Here is a 25,212-nt window from a genome sequence, read left to right as displayed (position 1 = left end):
TATTTTTTATTATTTTGACAATTTACATTGTTTATATATATATACATACATATATGTATATAAACATATATATATATATATATATATATATATATATAATTACTATGCAGAAAATGTGTTCTATTTAATTTATTTAAGAAATTAATAAATGATTTTAATAAAATAGTAAACATAACATTTGGCATGTACTCAAAAAAGTCCCAAACATGTTTAAAATAATAAGTAAATAAAATATTAAATAATAATAACTATTAATTATGTATTTAATATTTAGATTATTATTAGTTATTTAATATATATACTATTCAATTTAAAAATGTTAAAATATATATATATAATTTGTTAATTAACATTTTTTGATTTAATATTTAATAATCTGGATTATTATTTTTGTTTAAAGCATATATTATAATTTATTTAAAAAACTATATATATATATATATATATATAAATGCAGAACTATATGTTATATTTGATTATATTGAAATTAATTATTATAATGATAAATAATAAAATACAAACCTACTCAAACAAGTCTCAACAGTGCTATACAGTGCTAGTCATTGTTTATATATATATATATATATATATTTATTTATTTATTCATTTTTTAAATAAAGTACACATATTTTATAACATATAATTATCTTAATTAATATGAGTAACCTATGGATATAATATTCCAGAGATTTAACCACTGTTTGACACTTGTTTTTTCCACAGAACCTCCAGGATGCATCTTTTATTCATTCTTCCCTTGGTGTTGGAGGTCCAGTCCATCTCCATGAACCACACCATCACCTGTGACTGCAGCTGCCACATGGAGCTCAAAAGCGCTAACTGCTCCAACGGCAATTTCTCCCACCTGCCCATCGCCCTTCCACCATTAACTGAGCAACTGGACCTGTCCCACAACAACCTGAGTGCCATCCAGCCCAGAGCCTTCCAAACCACACGAAGACTTCGCGTCCTGTTCCTCAACGACAACGCCATTTACGTGCTAGCCGATGGAGCGTTTTATCTGCTGGAAGATCTGTTGAGGTTGGACCTGAGCCGAAACCGAATCTCATCTCTGAGTGAAGGATTTTCACAGGGTCTCAGTTCCCTTCGAGATCTGTCATTGGCTGAGAACAGGTTGACCAGCTTGAACAGCAGTTGTTTCGTCCACTTGGACTCATTGCAAAGACTCAACCTCAGCAATAACGCAATCGAAACAGTCAAGATGAGGGCGTTTGGGTCCATGAGTACCCTACGCCAGATACACCTCGCTTGGAACAACATAACGGTTCTCAAAAATGGCATCTTCTCCATGCTACGAAATCTTGAAATCCTAAATTTACATCACAACCGGATTGAAAGCTTGGACGTCGGAGTGCTTTCTCCATTGACCAGCCTTGCTCTACTGGACCTCACCAACAACAGCCTTTCCACTATTCAATTCAAGACCTTCTTGAGTCTCAATACGTACAGCACGCACATAATGCTTGAAAATAACCCATTGAAGCGTGACTGCGATCTGCAGCGAGTCTTACGGAAGCTCTGTAACGTCAAGCGACTGTTCCTGGACGACTACAACGACATCTGCCCAAATTTGGATGAATTGGATCCCTGCATCGGCGAGATGGTCACTGTCCTGGTCATTACGATCACTGTGATCATCACCGTTGTGGCTGCCATCATCATGGCGGAGAAGAAAAGGGGGAAAAGGAACGAAGAAAAGCATTGGACGGAAGCCAGCGAGTTGTCCTGTGCACAATTGAACTAATGACGATAGTGAACATTAATATCTCTTTGCTTGATACTCATACCCAAATGTCTTATTAATTTATAAAAAAGATTTAATAAAATGTCATGTGAACTTGTGAAAAGTCATATCATATATGTTAAGTACTCGTTTGAAATGAACATAAAGCTTCCGCGAAGAGAAATAGTTCCAAAACAATGTTTTATTTTCAGTGTTCATACATGTTGAACTGAACATAATACACAAGATGGCGCTAAATAGCTATTTTTTGGCGTGGTTTCACATACAGGGCTAGAATAAGTTCAATTAGGACATTTAAGTAGCTTTTATAAACGTGAATTTGAGAAGAAAAAGAAAAACATTACTGGTGTGCATCTTGAGACAAAACAATGGCAATGACATATTTTAAGATATCTGAGTACAAGTTGTCGGTTAAAACATCGTAAAAATGCATTTTAGTGTGGTACTAGGATAGATCACTTAAAAATTTAAATTCTGTCATCGAGTTATTTCAAACCTGTATGAATTTCTTACTTCTGGTAAACACAAAATAAGGTAATTTGAGGAATTTTGGTAACCAAACAGTTGATGGAGCCCATTGAGTTTCATAGTATTTTTTTTCTACTATAAGTCAACGGGTTGACAATGAGAAACACTAAAACAATAACAGTGCGCAATGAAATATGCATCGTGATCATCTATTACGTATTTTTATAATATTATCTAGTGTCTCATCACGCAGTTACAATAATAATATTGTTAAACAAATAAAAGAGTGGCCAATTCATCTGTGTTTACATTGTATTCATTTTTAATGAATACGAGCTGGGACGTCATCATCACGAGACAGCACGGCGAATCTGCCGCAAAACATGACCAATTTAGCTAAAAACAGATGCTTAAATTACAGTATATCTATTCCATTCTAACAACGGAGATATATAATTCACAAGAACTGAATTAAACGCAAGGCGACTGCATTCATCAACGTTACACAGTGAGTAGCTTATCAGAAACCTCACTGAATTTGGAAACTAAGTACAAATATTAGATAATATATATGATGTAAAATGTGAAGTGACTGTATCATTGATAACGATAAATATTGTTGTTGAAAACCTAATCTACCCTCCCAGGATCTAATACTATGTGGACGACACTATAAAATACTATGTAGCTTGTTTAAAGTATATCTGTCTCGCTGCCGATTTATTTTTTTAAAAAAAATCTTATTTTTATTTTTTGACCTTCTTAATATGGCCATCTAGCAACGTCCGTACGTTTGAAGAATCGGAGCCAGCAACGTCAGCACCTAATTAATATTCATGAGGAAAGCCCCAAGTCCGTCGGTTTGTGGTCAGGTGAACGCTGGATTCTTGCCACCAAGCTGCTAAAATGCCTTGACAGGACATTAAATAAGGTATAAATTGCCTGTTTGGACTGGCAGAGAAGCCAAAATACAAAAACACGGTCCATTAAACAAAATAATCTTTGGAAATGGAAGAAAATCAACTTCATCATCGAAACTCGTCGGTTTCAAAGTAGCCAACTCACCTGAAGTATCGAGACTACAGGTAAATGCACAGTGACTGTTTTCTCATGATATGCGTTCGGTTATTGAACTTTAATAATGTAATTATATACACAAATTTTGAACTTGATGGACTTTTCTTCGCCGTTTCCTGCATTTAATATTATTGGATATAAGACGTACGTTTTTGTGACCCGTTTTAGTCGCTTTGGTTCTCATTAGAAACAGTACAAAGAAGTTTCCTGAAATAGCTTAAAGGCTTTAACGAACACGGTTCATCCTTTATTAAAATAAATTTCAGTAAAGGAAGTGCTGATACTTCCGTAAAAGTGGGTCATTGAGACAGGCGCGCCAGAAACCTCCATTACGTCATTGAGCAATATATACATCACGATCAATGTTCATATGCCTGCGTTATATTTTAAAATTCAATTGCTTCGTAGACTCTTTTATGGTGTAGCCTAATACATAATCTAACATAATATGCTTTGCTTTGTTGTGTTAATGTAAAGTAACCCTCATCGTTCTGTTCTGTCTTTGTACTTGTAAATGTTTCTGTATCTTGCACAAAACAAAAAAAAATCATATTATACCTTTGAATATAATGCTTTTATTTACCACTTAGTGAATACGGCACAGTATACACTCTCTTATGATATAATGTGAACCCTGCCCAGTATGCACCAATACTTTCATAATATAGTAGTATGATACATTGTTGTCACATTATTATTTTGCATACTTTCAATAGTCTACTTTTACTGCAGCACATTGTTAGTAAATACTCAACTTAGCCTTGCAAAACAATGTTAATGTATAAGTCTTTATGCCATAATTAGTGTTCTGATGGGTTAGCTTTTTCTAAAACCGTTAAAGGTCTGTCTTAAGAAAGATCTGTAATTTATGTTATTTTTTCATCATTATTCTCAGTTTTTTAAAGTTGGTATGAAATGGAAATTGCGCTAGACCCTTTCTTCTATATTGTCACGTATAACCGAGTGAAATGGCTTCTCAAACAAGAAATATCGCCGCAAAAGGGAAGGGGAGTTATATATATTTTTTAATGCATTTTACACATTTAAATGTTAATATGATCTTTATCCCAACCTTAGGAACATCAAAGCACCCGCACCTCAGCAAAGATGGCAGACGACCGCATAGCCATCTTAACTGATGATGAAGAAGAGCTGAAAGGGAGACACCTTGAGCGCTTTGACCGTCTGTCGCTCGAGATTCAATCAGATCAACCATCCCAACCATCTGAGAACAATGTACCTAATGATACGGCACCAACTCCATCGCCTGAACACAACATTGGCTGCTGCGAAAGATTGTGCCTACGGGTCAACCGCCGCCTCCTTGTGTCAAAAGTGTTTTATTTATTCTTCTACGCTGCATATGGCTCCCTCCATCCACTTCTTGCTCTGTTCTACAAGCAGCTGGGGATGAATCCCACCCAAAGTGGTCTCCTAGTGGGAATCCGATATTTCATTGAGTTCTGTAGTGCCCCTTTTTGGGGCATTGTTGCAGATCGCTACAGGAAAGGTAAAGCGGTCTTATTGTTCTCGGTGTTATGTTGGCTCTTCTTCAATTCTGGGATTGGCTTTGTGCAGCCTCCAGACATGAAGTGTAAAGAGAACCTCCCTATGACCACAACAATGGTAACGACCATCCATCCTACCACTTCTAACGAGACATTGTACCTCAACACCAGTTCTATCCTAACAACAAATCAGATGAGACAGCGCAGGGATCTGTACGGACACTATCCTTGGCGAAAGATCCTCTCGTCTGTTCAGTCTTCAAGCTACAGCTCTGAACACCGGTTCAAACGGGATTCCAACACGAGTTTCACTGTGGCACCAGATGAGCCGGCTAACACGACAGAATCTGACCAAACCACGACCACGCGGCCTGAGCCAAGTACATCCTTCTCAACGTCAACCCCCAACAGCACAAACACAACCACAACGTCCAGTAGCACTACTCAAAGTACCACGTTGAAACCAAATCTGCCGCCTCCTGAATATAACATGGACCAGGTTCATGACATTTTCCTGTTGATTCTGCTCGTCATCATCGTTGGCGAGTTTTTCAGCGCTCCGGCTATTACAATCGTAGATACGGTACGTAACTCTTTCGCCTCAAAATAAATTCTATATTAAAGTTCACTTTTAAAAAAAACTTTTGCTGATAATTTACTCACCCCCATGTCATCCAAGATGTCCATGTCATTCTTTCTTCAGTCGAAAAGAAATTAAGGTTTTTGATGAAAACATTCCAGGATTTTTCTCCATATAATGCACTTCAATGGGAACCAAGCGGTTCAAGGTCCAAAAGACAGTTTCAGTGCAAACTGTTCAAAGGGCTTTAAACAATTCCAGACGATGAATAAGGGTCTTATCAAGCGAAACGATCTCTCATTTAAGTCTTATAAGCCCAAATGGTCGTGATTAGCATTCGTGACTCTCCTGTTCGACCTCGTTCATCAACATGAACGAATCTTTTCCTGAGTCAATTCATTCATTTCGTTCGTTGAATGAACCAAATGACACGATTAAAGATTTGTTCATTTTGATAAATGAGTTCGAACAGGAGAGTCACGAACGCTCATCACAGAACAGAGCAAGGCGAGCATTTGAGCTTATAAATCTTAAACTTTGTTATTTATTTATTTTTTAAATGAGTGATCGTTTCGCTTGATAAGACCCTTATTCATCGTCTGGAATCGTTTAAAGCCCTTTGAACAGTTTGCACTGAAACTGTCTTTTGGACCTTGAACCGTTTGGTTCACATTGAAGTTCATTATATGGAGAAAAATCCTGGAATGTTTTCATCAAAAACTTTAATTTCTTTTCGACTGAAGAAAGAAAGACATGGACATCTTAGATGACATGGGGGTGAGTAAATTATCAGTAAAAGTTTTTTTTAAAGTGAACTACTCCTTTAAGTCATATCAGTTATTTGAGTCCATTTTTATAGGCAATGCAGGACCATGAACTTCCATTTGTATTTAAACATTAGACATGAGACCAAACTACAGTCCTTTTTCCACAGTAAGGGTGTTGGTGCTTGAGCCACTTTCCACTTCTGAAAAGGTGCTTCTTGGATTGAAAATTTGCCTCCATGCTAGTCCCTAAAACCAGAAGCAAATTTCAGTGTCCGTGGGGTGGGGTAATATCTAGTAAAAATCTGGATGATGTGAAACTAAACAAGATTTGAAGAAGGCTTTCCATGTCAAAATTTGTTTATTTTTGGGCAGGTTATGTAGAAAGTGACATGTGACATACTCTTCTTCTTTTTTACCCATCCACCACGTTAGTGCACACACATTAGTGGTGAACTGAAAACCTTGATATACACGCACGGATTAGTGGGCAGCCAATTTTGTGCGGCTCCCGGGCAGTGATTAGAGGTTAGGTGCCTTGCTCAAGGGCACCTCAGTCAGATACCTTTGGTTTACCAGTCAGATTCGCTAACCATTTGCCCATGACTCGACTGTAATCATAGTCAAAGCTAGTTTCACTAGGAGCATATCTCTGTTCCCAGAGTTTGTTATGGTTATAGGAGCATATTTAACCCTGGGAACATTGAGACATTCATTATTTGCCATATAACTCTGGGGAATTTAGTACCCTGGGAATGTAGGAATTACATTGCTGTTCAGCTCTCAAGGAAACCACCATTTTGTTGAAAAAGAGCTATGTGTTGTGTCTAAAACAGGTCTATTTGGGTTGTTGTAGGTGACACTCCAATACCTGGGTCCGCACCGGGACCGCTACGGTCTCCAGCGAATGTGGGGATCTCTAGGCTGGGGTGTCGCCATGCTCTGCGTCGGCATCTGGATCGACCACACTAGCACCGACCTTATCATTGGCAAAATGGAATGCGTCATGGAAAATTACAAGAACTACCGTATCGCCTTTATCGTGTTTGGATTGTTAATGCTAGTTGCTCTGATCATTGCCACTCAGTTTAAGTTTAATGTTTCGCACCAAGGCAACAGTGAAGAAAACGAGGTTGGCAACCAGCACGCCCAACCTAGAGGATCCCCTGGAATGGCTAACTCGGAGATCTCAACAATTGTCCAAACTGAGGAGTTCCACTTCTGGGACTTGATGAGACTGCTGTGCGGCGTACAGTACGGCACTGTGTTATTCGTTGCCTGGTTCATGGGCTTCGGCTATGGGTTTGTTTTTACTTTCCTTTACTGGCATTTACAGGACCTGACAGGAACCACAACCCTGTTTGGCGTTTGCTCCGTCCTGAGTCACGTGTCGGAGCTTGCTGCGTATTTCACCAGCCATAAATTCATTGAACTGGTGGGGCACATCAGGTGAGTCAACTTAGAATAAGTTTTTAATCTGGATTCGCTAAAGTTAAACTTTATTTTAATTACTTTAATTGACATTAAATATCTCTTATGGTAACACACTTTCCATAAGGTACAAAGTTAGTTTAAACTATTACAGATTCACTCCAGGTGCAAATGTGTCTCAAATTAAGAATTTATAATTATTAGGGTTGTCAAACGATTAATCGCGATTAATCGCATCCAAAATAAAAGTTTGTGTTTACATAATATATGTGAGTGCACTGTGTATAGTTATTTTATATTTATATAAATATACACACACATGCTTGTATATATTTAAGAAATATGTTCATGCGTATACTGTATATAGATTTATATTTAATTTATATTATATATAAATATTTTATGTATAAATAATATTTTTTTCTTAAATATACATGCATGTGTGTGTATTTATTTATATAAAATAGACACAGTACACCCACATATATTATGTAAACACAAACTTTTATTTTGGATGCGATTAATCGCGATTAATCGTTTGACAGCCCTAATAATTATCTTGAAAAAGTAGCATTGCCAGTATATTTCAAGGATAAAGTATCCTTTTTTACTGTTTGTGTAGCTGTTAGGCATGTGCTTACTGGCCTGAATCAAAGGGTGTTTGTGTATCAGGTTGTTAGCTTAGCCATATGCTAACATCAAATTAACTTATAAGGTTTCAAATGACTTAAGTCGTGTCCCAAATTATACACTATACACATACCATCCACTTTGTACTCATCCATTTAGTCAATTTTTAAATGTTTGCCATGAACACACTACTTGCACTATTTATACTTCAAAACGGCATTAATTAGTGCACAAGTATGCGAAATGGGATGCACCTTTATAGGTTCCCTTTTAAGTTATGAAAATACTTCAGTTGGTTTCTACTTATGTTGGCCACAAGGCAGCTCGCTGGTGGTCAGAACAGGACCACTCATTTGACTTCACATATCTACCACTGCTTCTGAATCAAACCGTCATACAGTAGTACTTTAGTCCAGTCACAGCAGAGGCTTGTTCAGGTAACCCAAACCATCTGCACCTTGTGACTCAAGCTCATTTGATCCTGACCTTGAATCAGTGAGCCTTTGTGCGTGGTGCTGTCTTGCAACTCTGTAGATCTGCACTGAGATCAGTGAGATATAAAAGGCCTGGTTCAAGAACACGGTCTTTTTTTCTTTCAGCGGTGGCCCAATTCTGGAATACATTGCACAGCAGATACAGTGTGTGGCTCCTTTCAAAGAGGGAACATTTATGCTTTTTTGGTGTTTAACTATTTCTCTATAACTACTTAAAGGAGTAGTTCACTTTTTAAAAAACTTTTGCTGATAATTTACTCACCCCAATGTCATCCAAGATGTCCATGTCTTTCTTTCTTCAGTCGAAAAGAAATGAAGGTTTTTGATGGAAACATTCCAGGATTTTTCACCATATAATGGATTTCAATGGGAACCAAACGGTTCAAGGTCCAAAAGACAGTTTCAGTGCAAACTGCAAACTGTTTAAAGGGCTTTAAACGATTCCAGACGATGAATAAGGGTCTTTTCAAGTGAAACGGTCGCTCGTTTAATAAATAAATAACAAAATTTAAGTTTTATAAGCTCAAACGGTCACCTTTCTCTGTTCTGTGATGTGCGTTCGTGACTCTCCTATTCAAACTCATTCATCAAAATGAATGAATCTTTTTTTGAGTCATTCGTTTTAAAGTGAACTACTCCTTTGAGCTATAGAGAAAACCATATGACTGAGTGATTGACAGACAATCTAAATTTATAAGTAATCTCACCTTTGAGAAGTTCAGGCAACTTCTTGTAAGAGGCTGTAAAAGATTTGAGGAATTTCCTGTTCGACGTTTGTATATATTTATGAGCGCTTCTTTAAAAGATGAGACTATGCAGTTAAATCTAAACTATATTCTTGTGTTACCGCACAGAGGAAGTTAAGATAATGAGTCATAATTTGCATGGAGTAAATGAAACTTGTTACAGAATGTTTTTTGTATTGCAAATATAAACTCATTTATTTATACTTGTATATTTTATTTATTTAATAATAATAGTTTACGGTAAATTTAACTCCCATTTTCATAGGGTGCACTTAATTAAAAATGGACTTTATTTTCTTTAATTGAAATATTTCTATTTTTTCCTGTAGATTTTTTGGATGAAACATGTTTTTTGAGGTTCATGCATGTATTTTTAATAAAATTGTGTTTCTTCTTTGTCAGAGTTTTGTACATCGGCCTGGCCTGCAACACGGCACGTTACCTGTATATCTCATATCTGGAGAATGCCTGGACTGTGCTGCCCATGGAAGTGTTACAAGGTATGAATGGCAGTCATTAAGCTCTCAATCCTGGGAAAATAGCAGATCCTACAATCATAAAAATGTGTAAACGTGTTCTGTTTTAAACCATCAAATTAAGTCATAAAGTAGAGAGATGTCCAGAACAAAGAAATGCCAGGTTTCATTTCAGGAGAAGATATCAAGTCAGTTTGGCGTTGTCAGGTTCACCGCCCTTTCCTGTGGCATAACAATCAATAAAAAAGCTTGTAGACACATTAAAGAGAGAACACATTGGAATGAAGACCTGGATCAAGTCTGTTTACATTCAACACAGACGCCATTTTGTCTGTTCAGAGAAGCGTCAGCACAGCAACAGATTTATTATCCGCCTTCTCTTTCTTTGTACTTTAAAATCCAAGTAATAACAAATGATTTGTGTGTTTGCAAATTTACAGGTACAGGCTGAACTTTTATAACTTTGTCAAAAATCTTGTTTTTTTTCATACACTGGCCTGTTTTGATATCATTAAGTGTAGCGTCAGTTCTGGCAGGTCACATTAGTCAAGCTCGCATCAGCTGATCTGGTCTACCTATAGGAATTCAACGCCCATCGCGGAATTGTACATATAAAAGCTCCTTCAGTGTAATCAGCTGCTTTGGCGTTTCTCAGGAGCTAATACCCTCCTCCATCCCCAGCTCCACCTCTCGCCCAGTCAGGATTTGCCATTCTGATTCCCATTGAATCAGAATAAATTTTCAAATTATGTTGTACTTTAAATACTATATGCTGTACATTCATGCTGGTTCTGTTCTGTTTTGTTTTGAGGGGTTATCACTGCTCTCCCTGCTCTTATCCATATTGCCCAGAACAGAACCACACCGCCGATCCAAACTGTATGCTAACTAGTTGACGATAGTGGCCCTGACAGAACACCTTTTTGACAGACAAATACAAATTTTAAAAGGCCATTTTCTCAAAATGAGGGGGGAGTTTGTTTTTTTTTTTCACTTCAGCTGCACTTACATATATTTTGAATGTTTTTCTGATAGGTTCATATATCAGTTGCCTGGTTTTAACATTGTATTTCTAAAAACAAGGTGAATTTATTTATTTGTTTATTTATTTTCTGGCTGTTGTTGACTTTTCTGATTTATGGCATGATGATAAAAAAAGAGATATCCAAAGTCCCTTCTGTAAAACCTTTTGAATCTATTCTCAACAAGAATTTTGAACCTGGCTCTATCCAATGTTCAGATTTCACAACACAGTGCCTCGATTTCATTTTTTTAAACATAACTTGTAATACAAAAATGTTTGCAATTTTTAATGTAATCAGTCAACTGGGGAAGTATGGCGATGTATATTAGTTAATTTTTTACCCTGTTCATTTGGGGTGTCTTGCCTTCATTAAACAGCATTGTGTTTTTATATAATTAGAATTTTTCACCAAAAACATGAGAAATATCCACAAGTTTCCGAGGGGCTCTCCTGTAAAAAATAAAGTGGGTGAAACTTCCGGTGAGGCGGCGGAAGTAGCATTCCAATGGTATTTTGTGTGTTCGTTAGCGAAGAGGCTAGCTGTTTTTCGGAGAATTATTTTACTATTTAAAGACGCAAATCTTTATGAGAGATGTCGTTACTGAGCTCATGGACAACATGTGCTGTTCGCGGTTGTATGTATAACCGGACTAAACTAGTTCAGTGGCTTAAACGTGATTGTTTTGAACATAAGCTGAAAACGAAATCAGAGTGTTCCTGCCAACGACTGTAGTTTCAATCACCTCCCAAAAGACGACGAATCTTCCTGTGTACATTTGTTTAAATTCTTAATATTCTATAAACTTTTATCAGCATGTGTTTGGCTGTTCTCTACTGATGTTGCGCCTAAACTCAGGATCAAAGCCTGTGTTGACAGAATACCAAATGTGCCAGTTAATGTATTCAAGTAGCACATTCATTTATAATTTTGAATAAACTCCAAAGCACAATGATTAAGTGTGTATTTTTTATTTTAATTGTTTGTCAGCTCACACAACTGTCTGTCACCATGCCTTGATGAGTATTGATTATTAATAATGTTATTATAATACTCCCAATCAATGACTGCGGAGGGTAAAGGTACTGTTATTTCACCTTTTTTAATTTCGTTGAGGTTGTGTTCCCACATCGTTAGCTAGTTTGGATCGCTATAACTTGAATGACTGTCAACTGTTGAATGAACGAGTGTCAAGCATGTCAAATCTTGCTTTGTTTACTTCCAACCGGAAGTCGCGCCCACTTATGACGCAAGGCCTCATGGGGCGTAGGAAACTTGTGGATAAAACTTATAATTAGGTTTTTATGTATTTAAAAAAAAATCTATTTTATTCATTTGTTTTGGAAACTTAAGCTTTATATTATGTTGTATAATTGTATATAATAATAAAGTTTTGTGTACCTGCACAGGAATAACGCACGCATCTGTTTGGGCGTCGTGTATCTCGTATTTGAGCGCGGCCGTACCTCCGGCACTTCGGACGTCAGCTCAGGGTATCCTGCAGGGTCTCCACCTCGGCCTGGGCAGGGGCTGCGGGGCCATGGTCGGCGGGATATTCGTCAACTACTTTGGTATAGGGAACATTTGTGATTGTTTTTAAAATTTAATGGCATTTAAGAATTCCTGTGTGTGTGTAAACGGGTTTGTCTTGTTTTTCAGGTGCTGCCACAACGTTCAGAGGAATAGGAATGACCTCGCTTGTAATTTTGCTCTTATTTTCATTAATTATGTGCATCACTGGCCAGAATGAGAAAAAAGGTGAGGAGCACAATCTTATTCATTGTTTATTGTTGTAAAGTCACAGCTGCAGAACAACCGAAAAATGTAAATCGCACTTTTACTAACAATATAAGTATTAACATAACTACATTTTGTCTAATTCATTATTAGTAATATAAAGCACCTGTTTTCTAAAATCTGTAGTAAAAAAGTATCTTTTCGAAATAGTGAAAATTGTATTATGACATTGTATCGTGAGCTAAGTTAATCAAAGTGAGGGTACGTTTACACAACAACGATGTACTAAAAAGAGGAAAAGTTTTTCCTTTGCGTTTGTCCCTCCAGATGACAACATTGTCAAAACAATCCCGTTCACAAGGATCTGTGAAAACGACAAAAAAAAGCTGTATTCTGCTTCCAGGCCAGTAGATGGCGCAGAGCCGGCTGCAGAAACAAACCAATGGACGGGCATTTAATATTGTAGGGGGGGCCTAATTATGACATCCAATACATTTTTCTATAGGACAAAAAACAACTATTACGCCGATTTCAAGTACCAGGCGTAATTTGCGGGTGGGATATGTCCCCACCGTCGATATTGTACCCACCACTTTTGAAACATTCCGGCACGAATGTACCAATACAAATAAACAAAACATCTTCAGTTAACTAGCAGAGCATTCGTTTCGTTCGTTTTTTAAATAAGAGACGATCTAGCGCTGAAATGTGTTTTTAAAATCAACTGTTCAAATTAATGCTCGTTGCCGCTGGCGCGGATAGGCTAATGTGTTGTTTTTTTTCTGGCTTGCGCACAGTCTTCACTCGGACGCGCAATCCGTTGTGGAGAGACTATTCATTACGGTGAAATTAAAACACAAAATGTTCTGAAGATGTTTTGTCTGTGCCTGATATACAACCACTGATAAACATAATCAGTTTTGATGGAAAAAAAAATGTTATTAGAACGGATTAGAACCCAGAATCTCTGGCACGCTTGGCAAAAGATCTACCCCTGGACCATTATTTACATTCACGTTTAATACAAATATAAAGGCGTAATTGAACGACTACATAAACCTAAATCAATAACTATTTAAATCGATTAAAGGATATCGTAATGTTATTGTACATATCTGTTTTATGATTTAGCATTGTGTCAGGGCTGGTGCAACTTAAGAAGAGTAATAAAAATAACTGGCCCACTCATGTTCTTAATACAGCTGAAGTCGACGTTTTTGGGAGTGGAATCTCCACATGAGTTATTCAATACATTATTTTTATTTTTAAAATAAATTTCTTTTTAAAATGTATTAATTGCAAATTGCATGGAGAGGGGGGCACAGGCGCTCGGTAGGCGGGCCCGGCCCCCTAAGGCCCGCCCATAGCGCCGGGTATGAGATGGCGGTGTCACTTTTTAAAGAAACACTACGCCCCTGACTGTATACACATGCATAGACATCATACGTCAATGTACACATGTACATGATGTTGCCATTTTCACAAATTCTCCATTTTTGTAGTTTACACAGAGACGATATCAGTATCGTTTTCTAAAACTTGCACTGAAACGTGTTTTCAGGCCCCCAAAATGCTTTTCCCCCCCTCGCTTTTAGTTGAGAACGGTGTCGTGTAAACGCCCCCTAAAATCTCTTCTCTAGGAAGTCCAATTTAGTTTAGCTCAGCAATTCATTGGGATGGTTTGTTAAAATATTTAATGATTTTTTTTGATTCATCTGTTTAATGTAAACTAAGTTTAACACTAAAATATTTGTCACTGGCCTCATAACAGTTTTTAGCATATTAATAGATGGTTTCTATAAATAACAACATATAGTTTAAGTATTTTCATTCACGTTTGAATGAAATGTTGCACATTTAACCATTTATATTTATTTGCAATCTTAAATTGTTTATATTTTACCCCACAGAGGACAAGATGCTAGCAGAGAACATTCCTATCCCGTTCAGTCCTGTTCCCATAGCGACCATCCACCTGGTTCAGAACACCCCAGACGTGGTGGCACCATCTCGACCCGAGCCCAAACTACCAGCCCGGAAAACGAGGCACCAGGAAGACCAGGAGGATCTGAACAACCCTGCTTGGGTTCCCTCCGGGTCGCCGTGGGTTTCAGTCGTTCTGCTGTTTTACCAAATCAGAGAGATGGTCATCCTGGCAAAGACACACCACCATGTTAATATCCAGCCCCTTCAGGTAGCACAGAGAATCATGGGAAAATATTAGGATGATGATAATTCAATAATATTTTTGAAATAGTGTTGTATGTTGAGTGTTTTCTCTCTCTTTATGCATTCTTTGGCAGAAAGGTGAGTGCATAGATTTCGTTACTGTGTATATATTACTCCAGTCTTCAGTGTCACATGATCCTTCAGAAATTATTCTAATAGGATGATTTGCTGCACAAGAAACATTTGTTTTATCAGTGTTAAAGGGATACTCCACCGTTTTTTCATATTTAACTGTTATACGTGTTAGCACTTAGCTTAGCCCAGTTCATTTATTAGAATCCCAGTAGAGAAGCGACCAAACACCTCCACGGTTTCCCTATTCCCAAAATTTGAACGTAAGTGTTTTCTGATGCGACTTAAATTATGAATTATAAAATATAAAGTAGTGTAAAGCTGAATTTTGGTTTATTTAGGGCCCAAGCCCTGAAAGGGCGAAGGCCCTATTGTTTTCCTAAGGATTATTAGGGCCCAAGCCCTGAAAGGGCGAAGGCCCTATTGTTTTCCTAAGGATTATTTATTATTATTATTTTGTAACCTTTTGGGCATTTTTGGGGCCCTTAACGTGCTCGAAAACTCTTGAAACTTTGCACATGGGTCAGAACCCGCGGCCATCAGAGCCGGGCTGAAGCTGGTACCCGGGCGTGGCAGGGCGGCTCGTCAGCGCCCCCTGGAACGGGGTACGAACACTTGGTCCATAACTCAAACACGTTTGTATGTAATAATATGAAACTCTGTGCACATGTTGATCTCATAGTTTCATCTATACCTCGCGCTTTTACTTTTTACCCCAGCCCAACAGGAAGTCGGCTATTGAGGTTTGTTTGTAAAACGCTCGCAATGGAATGTTAAATACTCCTCCTAGAGCTTTGATCCAAATTCGACGAAACTCGGTCAGCGTGAAGTCAAGACATTGAGGATGAAAGTTTGCGAGGGGATTTTTTATATCTCGAACGGTTTGTCCGTGGCGAGGAAACGAAATCATGGCGAGAAACGTGAAACAGGAAGTGTGTTATAACTTCAGCATACATTAACTGATCTTGATGAAACTTCAGCAGTGTGTTCGCTGTAAGAGGACGATCACATGGATGTGACTATTGTGAGTCAAAGTTATAGCGCCACCAACTGGCAGCAGGAAGTGTGTCACTTTCAAAATGCTTTGATATCACCCTTTTATTTTTACCCGATTTGCTTCAAACTTCATATGTATAATGTAAACATACGGCAGATGTAGACCTGTGAATGGATTCTTGATATCTTTGAAACTGTTGCCGTGGCGACGCATCAAACTTTACCCTTCTTTTAGGATGCTTTTTGGATGCTTTTGAGACCCTTAGCATGCTTCAAATTGCATGAAACTCGACAGACACATCACATTTATTAGCCAGTAGACATGTGCAAAGTTTCAGAAACGGGCGTGGTGAGGGCTCAGTAGCGCCACCTTTTGACAAAAGTGGGGTTGTTAGTTTTAACTAGAGTTACAAAAATTGGTATGTATATTGTACTCCTCGAGCCGGACAACTTTCTAATTGACACTTATCAGCTAGGACCCACAGAAAGTCAGATATTTTTGTTTGAATATGGCCACTCTGAGCCTACATGTCTCTGTGTCTCTGTGTCTTTGGCTGGCTGGCTGACTGGCTGGCTGGCTGTCTGTGTGTGTGTGTGTGTGTGTGTGTGTGTGTGTGTGTGTGTGTGTGCAGGGGGAGGGGGCTTAACCATTTCACTGCTGTGTGTATGACCTGCATAAAGAAAATACATTTCTCAAGCCTGGTATTTTTTAAATAAGTTTTTATTTTTATTTTTTATAAGTAAAGGCATATAACTAGTTTAATTGTAGTGAATTGACAATAGTTTTATATAATTAGTTTATTAATCAGATTAACTTGGTCAATAAACTTGGTCTGAAAATTTGGTCCATAAATCAAACACACTTGCATGTAATAATATGAAACTTGGTACACATATAGATCTCATCGTTTCATATATACTTCACACTCTTACTTTTTACCCCAGCCCAACAGGAAGTCGGCTATTTAGGGTTGTGTTTAAAACACATGCAATGGAATTTAAATTATTGCTCCTAGAGCACTGAACCAAATTCGACGAAACTCGATCAGCGTGAAGTCAAGACATTAAGGATGAAAAAGTGCCACGGGATTTTTGATATCTCGAACGGTTTGGCCGTGGCGAGGAAACGAAATTATGGCGAGAAACATGAAACAGGATGTGTGTTATAACTTCAGCATACATTAACTGATCTTGATGAAACTTCAGCAGTGTTTTCGCTGTAAGAGACCGATCACATGGATGTGACTATTGTGAGTCAAAGTTATAGCGCCGCCAACTGGCAGCAGGAAGTGTGTCACTTTCAAAATGCTTTGAAATCACTCTCTTATTTTTAACCGATTTGCTTCAAACTTCATCTGTATAATGTAAATACACGGCAGATGTAGACCTGTGAATGAATTTTTGATATCTTTGATACTGTTGCCGTGGCAACGAAACAAACTTTAACATTCTTTTTGATGCTTTTGGGACTCTTAGCATGCTTGAAATTGCTTGAAACTCAACAGATACATCACATTTATTAGCCAGTAGACATGTGCAACTATGGCAAAAGATTAAAGTAATGTCAAAAAAGTAAACACTAAAAGCCTCATATCTTCTAAAAATGTAATTATACATCATTTGTTTCTAAATTAAATTATACAAATATTATAACTTCCCCAATTTTTCCCTTTTTTCATTTAAGAATTATGTTTACGTTCAAAAACAGCCAGAATTGTTGTAAAATTCAGAAAAAAATAATAATCTGAGTCATACGTAGTGCTATACTGCCCTCTTGTGTTCAATATCAGGTAGGCCTATTGTGTATATTCCCACCGGTTAATCAACGTGTGACTCCGCTGGGACTTGGGAGCTTTTAAATCGCTTACTTAAAACCGAAAGTCAAAATACGGATGTCCGCACAAGACATTAATGGTGTGGAGTAGAGCGAGCATTTTAAATAAATTCCTATTAAGTAGGATTGAACTAAACAGAAAGAATGTTCACTCTGTTCTGCTGGTTCCTCGCTGGTGGATCATATGATTACTTTGTCATAATCTATGACAAAAATGCTATTATAAACTATATTAATAATAGATAATACACATTGCTCTTATTTTTAAAAAATACATTCATGAAAAACAAGATAACAAAAATCATAAAAAGATATAGCCATGGCTGCTATAAATGTTTGAAATGCATAGGACAGATGTTTAATGACATAGCAACATATAATTGAAAGGCAATTAATAATCTGTCATTACGTCACTGCATTATGATATTACGGCTCCAATAAGGTGCAGCACAAAGCACTTATGTGCATCCCGAGCGGAGAATGATGTGCTTGAAGCCACATGAAGTTACAGCGCATTGAGTCCGTATTGAAAAGTTCAAAGCACAAAGGAAATACATATTTATGAACAGTGTATTATACATTATCTATCTATGCAATAGTTTATTGAGCCTTTTCTTTTAAAGGTTTTAAATTTCAGTTACTGTGTGCGTGAAGAACAATTATAGTGCTCTGACTCTAGTGTTGTGATCTAACCGACAGCGTCTGACACCCGGTAGAAAGTAACACGATTAAGTTACAGCAATAAAGTCCAGCAAGAAAAAGTTTCTTCATTCGAAAATATAGACCTTTAGACCTTTATCTTAAAGACCCAGTATAATAGGATTAACATTGAATCATCTTGAAGATCGTTTCATCATTGACTGTAACCGAATGCGACGTGCTGTTTGAATGCTGAATGGAGAATGACTGACAGGCGCAGAGAGGGAAAAGTTTACGTGTTCTTGAATTTAATGACTTAAATATTAATTTCTATATCACATAATAGCTTCAGAACACTTATAATACAGTACACAAAAACTTTATGGTACTTTAGAAAGTTTTTGTGCCTTTGTGCCTTACATAGAATAGTATATGCACAATATAGAATTTGAATCAGCCTCGTCAAAGATGGCAGTGTCAGAGCCGATACCGATCCTGAGTATCTAATCGGCGCACTTCTTTTCAACAGTCAAATTGAAATTGAAATTGCTTGAAACTCAACAGATACATCACATTTATTAGCCAGTAGACGTGCAAAGTTTCAGAAACGGGCATGGTGCAAGGACTAAATAGCGCCACCTTTTGACAAAAGTGGGATTGTTAGTTTTATCTACAGTTACAAAAATCGGTATATACATTTTACTCCTCAAGCCGGACAACTTTCTATTACATACATTAGCTCGGACCAAGAGGAAGTCCGATATTTTGGTTTGAATATGGTGAGCCTCTCTCTGAGCCTACGTCCCTGTATGGCAAGCCCTTTTAACATTTAAAAGCTAAGTTTGCCTATCCGGAATTAACATTGTAGATATCAACAACGTCTTTCTGTCTAGTCGTAATTACATTTTGGATAGTTTGTATTATCATTTAAGATATCTGTAACATAATTTTGACTAGTCGAAATGACAGAGTATGGCAAGCCGTTTTAACATTTAATCATGAAAGGGCCAAAGCCTTCGGCACCGCCACCCGGGTGCCTTTAGGTAACTAAAGGAACCGGGGTTGCGGTGCCACCGGCTTGGGCCCGCCATCGCTGCTCGCAGCTATATTTTATTATTATTATTTTGTAACCTTTTGGGCATTTTTGGGGCCCTTAACGCGCTCAAAAACTCTTGAAACTTTGCACATGGGTCAGAACCCGCGGCCATCAGGGCCGGGCTGAAGATGGTACCCGGGCGTGGCAGGGGGGCTCGACAGCGCCCCCTGGAACGAGGTCCGAACACTTGGTCCATAACTCAAACACGCTTGTATATAATATTATGAAACCCGGTACACATGTCGATCTCATTGTTTCATATATACTTCGCACTTTTACTTTTTACCCCAGCCCAACAGGAAGTCGGCTATTTAGGGTTGTTCGTAAAACACTCGCAATGGAATTTTAAATACTCCTCCTAGAGCTCTGATCCAAATTCGACGAAATTCGGTCAGCGTGAAGTCAAGAAATTGAAGATGAAAGTTTGCGAGGGGATTTTTGATATCTCGAACGGTTTGGCCGTGGCGAGGAAACGAAATCATGGCGAGAAACGTGAAACAGAAAGTGTGTCATAACTTCAGCATACATCAACCGATCTTGATGAAACTTCAGGAGTGTGTTCGCTGTAAGAGGACGATCACATGGATGTGACTATTGTGAGTCAAAGTTATAGCGCCACCAACTGGCAGCAGGAAGTGTGTCATTTTCAAAATGTTTTGAAATCACCCTCTAATTTTTACTCGATTTGCTTCAAACTTAATCTGTATACTGCAAATACACAGCAGATGAAGACCTGTGAATGGATTCTTGATATCTTTGAAACTGTTGCCGTGGCAACGCATCAAACTTTACCATTCTTTTAGGATGCTTTTGAGACTCTTAGCATGCTTTAAATTGCATGAAACTCGACAGACACATCACATTTATTAGCCAGTAGACATGTGCAAAGTTTCAGAAACGGGCGTGGTGAGGGCTCAGTAGCGCCACCTTTTGACAAAAGTGGGGTTGTTAGTTTTATCTACAGTTACAAAAATCGGTATGTATATTGTACTCCTCGAGCCGGACAACTTTCTAATTGACACTCATTAGCTAGGACCCACACAAAGTCAGATATCTTTGTTTGAATGTAGAGAAAATCTTAGAATTTTGCCAGTCTCTCAGTGTCTCTCTGTGTGAGTGAGAGGAGGGGCGCCTGTCAGGTTAATTTTAACCCTTTATTTGCTGTGTGCGACTTCTCTGGCATTTTCGGGGGCCTTAACATCCTCGAAAACTCTTGAAACTTTGCACACGGGTCAGAACCCATGGCCATCAGGGCCGGGCTGAAGCTGGTAACCGGGCGTGGCAGGGCGGCTCGACAGCGCCCCCTGGACTGGGATTTGAACATTTGTCCATAAATCAAACACACTTGCATGAATTAATATGAAACTCGGTACAATTATAGATCACATCAGGCCAAACAACTTTCGTGCTCTAAGTTTTATGACAGTTCAAATGGAAGTTATTTATGAATTATGAATTATGGGTTGTTTGAATAATTGTCCTAGGAGAAATACATCAAATCACAATGCATGTGTTTACCAATCACAACCAAACTCGGTGTGCATGAAGTCAAGACATTGAGGATGCTCAATTCCGGACGGATTTTTGATATCTCGAACGGTCTGGCTGTGGCGAGGAAATGAATTTTATGACTAAAAAAGGACACATAAAGTGTGTTATAACTTTGCTCAATTTACCTACAGTTACAAAACTTACCACGTATATTGTTCTCGTCAAGCCGATCAACTTTCCAATTTAAAGTCATTCGCTCTGAGCAACAGAAAGTCAGATATTGTAGTTTGAATGGATTTATTTCCCCTGCGATTCTCTCTCTCTCTCTCTCTCTCTCTCTCTCTCTCTCTCTCTCTCTCTCTCTGTGTGTGTGTGTGTGTGTGTGTGTGCGTGGGTGTGTGTGTGTGTGGGGAGGGGAGGGCTGTTGTCTGTGTTTATGTGTGTGTGTGTGTGGCTGGCTGTGATTTTTCCTACAAGTCCTTGTCTCTAAGTCCTTGTATTTTTGCATAACAATTTTGCATAACAATATTTTTAAATGACAAAATAGGCATATAACCCCCATCTTTTAAATGTATAGATTGCTTTAAATAAAAGTAAGATTGTATTTGTAATTGAAGTTGAATGAATTTAAAATGCATGTGCTATATTTCAATATATTTGTTTTCCTTAAGATTTTAAAACACTAACTTCATTCTTATCTGAATTACAAATATTTGTTTCTGTATAAAATAATACTCTCACTAAAAACACATTTGATGTTTTTTTTTGGTATTTTTATTTACATGTATTTATGTGTGTGTGTGTGTGTGTGTGTGTGTGTGTGTGTGTGTGTGCGTGTGTGCGTGTGTGTGTATAAAGTGCAGGGTTTTTTTTAGATAAAGTAGAATTTCTATAACTATGTGTTGAACTAATAAATCACTCTTGTGTGTGTTAAACACAATCTACTTAATACAGACAACTTCATTATAAAGATAAATAACAAATCCAAAAAATATATGAATATAATCTATGACAAAAAAAGCCATTACAAACTATATTATTGGAAAATACACATTGCTCTTTGTATTGTTGTAAAATATTCATGAAAAACAAGATAACAAAAATCAAAAAGATAAATTATTTTAGATATAGCCATGTTTTAAATGTATAGCAGAGATGTTAATTGAGGCAGCAACATACAAACTTTCTAGAACAACATGGACCTGGATAGCTGGTTTTTATGGAGGACAGTGAAGAGGAAGAGGGTGCAAATCAAACAGCTCATTCTCAGACTAAACAGCAAACAGCTTAAGTTTTTAGTGCTTTGTTTGAGGTTTTTAGTGCTCTGTCCTATCTATTATCAACATATAATAGATGGAACAGAACAAGAAAGGCAATTAATAATCTGTCATTGCGTCACTGCATTATGATATGAAAGGCTCAGTACAGTGTGGCACAAAACGCTTATGCGCATCCCGAGTGGAGAATGATGCGCTTAAAGCCACATGGAGTTACAGCGCACAGCGCATCGAGTCCGCATTGATGCAAGCTCTACAATACACTTCTTTTTGATAGTCAAAGCGGGGGTTACGTTTTTACACGTCGTACAGAATAACCCCAAAGGCACCAAGGTGGCGGTGCCACCGGCTTTATATTAAATATAAATATAGCTGTGAGCAGCGATAAAGGGCCAAAGCCGGCGGTACCACCATCCCGGTGCCTTTGGGTAACTAAAGGCATCGGGGTTGCGGTGCCACCGGCTTGGGCCCGCAATCGCTGCTCGCAGCTATATTTTTCTTTTACTTTAACAAGTTCAGTGTGTCTAAACACCGTAAAATATATTTTTCTACACCTAGACTATTTACACCAAAACCAGAAATACTTTAGGGTGGTTTTTCATAGCAAAAATGACCATATTTTTGTTTTCATCATCATAATTTAGCTTTCAAACAGTTGATGGATCAGCACACATCAGGGATGTGATTTTTCCGGATTAATCCGGAATTCCGGATTTTCCGACCTGAAAATGTGACCTACGTGAATCATGCAGATCTGTAAAAAAAAAAAAAAAAAAAGAGGGGGGCGGGTGTCGGCAGCCGGAGTGAAAAGGAGAGAATATGAGGTCATAACCCATAACTGGCTGACGTGCGTACAGAAAGTTCCTTTCAAAGTATCAACAAGGACGTATTTGCGTTCAGCCAGAGAATGTCTGATTGGTTCAGCTTGTTCACCTGCTCAATGTCGTATCTCAGTCGCTCTCGCGCTGGTATCGTTGTCAGTTGACAAGAACATCATCACAGTTAGGTCACCAGGGCTGGGCGATATATCAATATATTTCAAATTTGCGCTATGATCCTTGCTCCAAGCAAGCTGCTGACTGCTTTTATATGTATATCGTGCATTCTGTCAGTTGCAGTCCTGACAGCTCCGTCTCAACAGCATTAGTGTACAACGCGACAAATACTCGCAATATTAACGCAGAGGAACGGCTATCTGTTCAGCGAGTTCACAAAAGTTAATTTGCATGTTGCTGGACTAAGTTATCTTTCGAGTATTATTTCGCTAATACTCTCAAATACACACAAGGTTTACATAAGAACATTTGGTTATGTCTAAACTCAATGCAAACCGAGAAAATTGAGAGAAATCTGCTTGTCAAATGCTCCGTGTATATTAGACGTGTCGCGTACAGGTCTTAAAGTGACAGTAGCCCTAATAATAAAAATGCAGCCGCTTGTTCTTAAAGGGATAGTTGACCCCAAAATAAAAATTCTGTCATTATTTATTCACTGTAATGTTGTTCCAAACCTGTATTAATTTATTTCTTGTGCTGAACAAAAAAGAAGATATTTTGAAGAATGTGGGTAACCAGACAGTTGCTGGTCCCCATTGACTTCCATAGGGAAAAATTTACTATGGAAATCACTGGGGTACATCAACTGTTTGTTTACCCACATTCTTCCAAATAACTTAAACAGAAGAAAGAAACTTATTCAGGTTTAAAACAACTTGAGAGAGTAAATGATGACAATTAAAATTTTTGGGAGAACTATCTATTTAATGTTAATTAAACAACAAAACACAGAGGAAATCACTCACTGCTCTTGACTGAGAACTTTAATAGTAGCTTTGATAATAATCAATGTATAATTTATACAGTGAAGACTATATTTGACTTTGATTGAACATTTGCTCTCACTTTGCGGAAAAAATATTGGGATATATATCGATCCGGGGAGGGGGGGGGGGGGGTTGTTGTGGGGCTCGTATATTTTCCTGCTTTTTTGTCCTTAGCCAATCACATGCCTGACACATGCAAGTAAACGATAGGATTTCTTCTACCAACTATTTACTCATTATCAGGGGGAAAAAAATGTTACCTGAACCACAAAAAATCAACCTAGTCTTAAAATAATCTCCAAAAAAACTTTTTGTTTTTTATTTTCTATTCACATGTGAATTAACTTCATTAATACTGTTTCTCTATCTACTGTAGGACACAGATGAGGTCCTCTCAGACTCTCGAGAAGATGACCTATCACCTGCAGTCTTTAGCAATGCTTTGCGGCAGGAAAGCTTTCCCAGCGCTCTCCAGTCCCAGGAGGACCCCGGGGCCACTGCACAGCTGGAACTCCCTCCACGGTCTGTATTACAACCTGTGAGCTAGAGCTGATGCCCCAAACTGACTCGGTAACACGCGGGTATTTTCTTTTCACACTGACTTCATTTTGTTGGTTTTTTATGAACTACTTGGGGAAATACAAGGAAGATGAATGTACTTGGCTGTATAAGTGCCTTTGTATGATTTTTAACTTATTTCCAATTGTTTTGCTCAAGCTTTAAATAAAGCCTGGCATGTTTTAAACCGTAACCCGTGCCTGTTTTTCACTTTCTTCGACCTGTAGAGGGCAGCAGCGCCTGGGCATTCTGCCCATACACAATTGAGCTTTATGAGGTCTAGAATATCTTCCTTGTGAAACGCGAACTATTACTTGCACTCGTTACTTCATCACTGCATTGTGTATAACAGGGACATTTGCTTTCACACTTTCACCTTTGATTTGTAATGTAGGTGTAAAAGAGTTGGAGAAATTTTTGCAAGGGGATTTTATTGTGTTATTATTAGTTATTAGCATTGCGTGTGTCGGTGAGCCATTAAAGACACCAGCTTTCTTCTC

General features: G+C 37.9%; 2 protein-coding genes across 10 annotated transcripts in view; both read left to right on the top strand.

Annotated features, from left to right (window-relative positions):
• Positions 1 to 2,531, top strand: part of LOC120486434 (uncharacterized) — a 17,407-nt gene extending 14,876 nt beyond the window's left edge. For all 8 annotated transcript variants that reach the window (XM_089134426.1, XM_039682474.2, XM_089134435.1 and 5 more), the window contains one exon: positions 724 to 2,531. In XM_089134426.1, coding sequence (XP_088990552.1) covers positions 724 to 1,765 — 1,042 coding nt within the window. In that variant the 3' untranslated portion in view covers positions 1,766 to 2,531. The remainder of the gene's footprint in view (positions 1 to 723) is intronic.
• A 65-nt stretch (positions 2,532 to 2,596) lies between these two features.
• Positions 2,597 to 24,905, top strand: mfsd6a (major facilitator superfamily domain containing 6a). 2 transcript variants are annotated; one of them, XM_089134413.1, is made up of 9 exons: positions 2,598 to 2,741; positions 3,013 to 3,318; positions 4,388 to 5,401; positions 7,019 to 7,611; positions 9,866 to 9,963; positions 12,371 to 12,532; positions 12,621 to 12,719; positions 14,609 to 14,892; positions 24,531 to 24,905. In XM_089134413.1, the coding sequence occupies exons 3-9, from the start codon at positions 4,418 to 4,420 to the stop codon at positions 24,699 to 24,701; spliced, it is 2,391 nt and encodes a 796-aa protein (XP_088990539.1). In that variant the 5' UTR covers positions 2,598 to 2,741; positions 3,013 to 3,318; positions 4,388 to 4,417; the 3' UTR covers positions 24,702 to 24,905. The 2 variants fall into 2 exon arrangements, with proteins under 2 accessions (XP_088990541.1, XP_088990539.1); XM_089134415.1 differs by lacking the exon at positions 3,013 to 3,318 and having other exon boundaries at positions 2,597 to 2,741.
• The last annotated feature ends 307 nt before the right edge of the window (positions 24,906 to 25,212 follow it).

This window comes from Pimephales promelas, chromosome 2 (genome assembly GCF_988280905.1).
Source record: "Pimephales promelas chromosome 2, fPimPro1.hap1.1, whole genome shotgun sequence".
Taxonomy (NCBI): domain Eukaryota; kingdom Metazoa; phylum Chordata; class Actinopteri; order Cypriniformes; family Leuciscidae; genus Pimephales; species Pimephales promelas.
This window is presented reverse-complemented; position numbering and strand designations above follow the sequence as displayed.

What these genes read in the sequence shown, in the direction of transcription:
- mfsd6a (XM_089134415.1), top strand. Translation starts at nt 4,418, where the DNA reads ATGGCAGACGACCGCATAGCCATCTTAACTGATGATGAAGAAGAGCTG. An exon ending in GAACTGGTGGGGCACATCAG is followed by an intron (nt 7,612 to 9,865) that starts GTGAGTCAACTT and finishes CTTCTTTGTCAG; the next exon opens with AGTTTTGTACATCGGCCTGG. An exon ending in TTAATATCCAGCCCCTTCAG is followed by an intron (nt 14,893 to 24,530) that starts GTAGCACAGAGA and finishes TATCTACTGTAG; the next exon opens with GACACAGATGAGGTCCTCTC.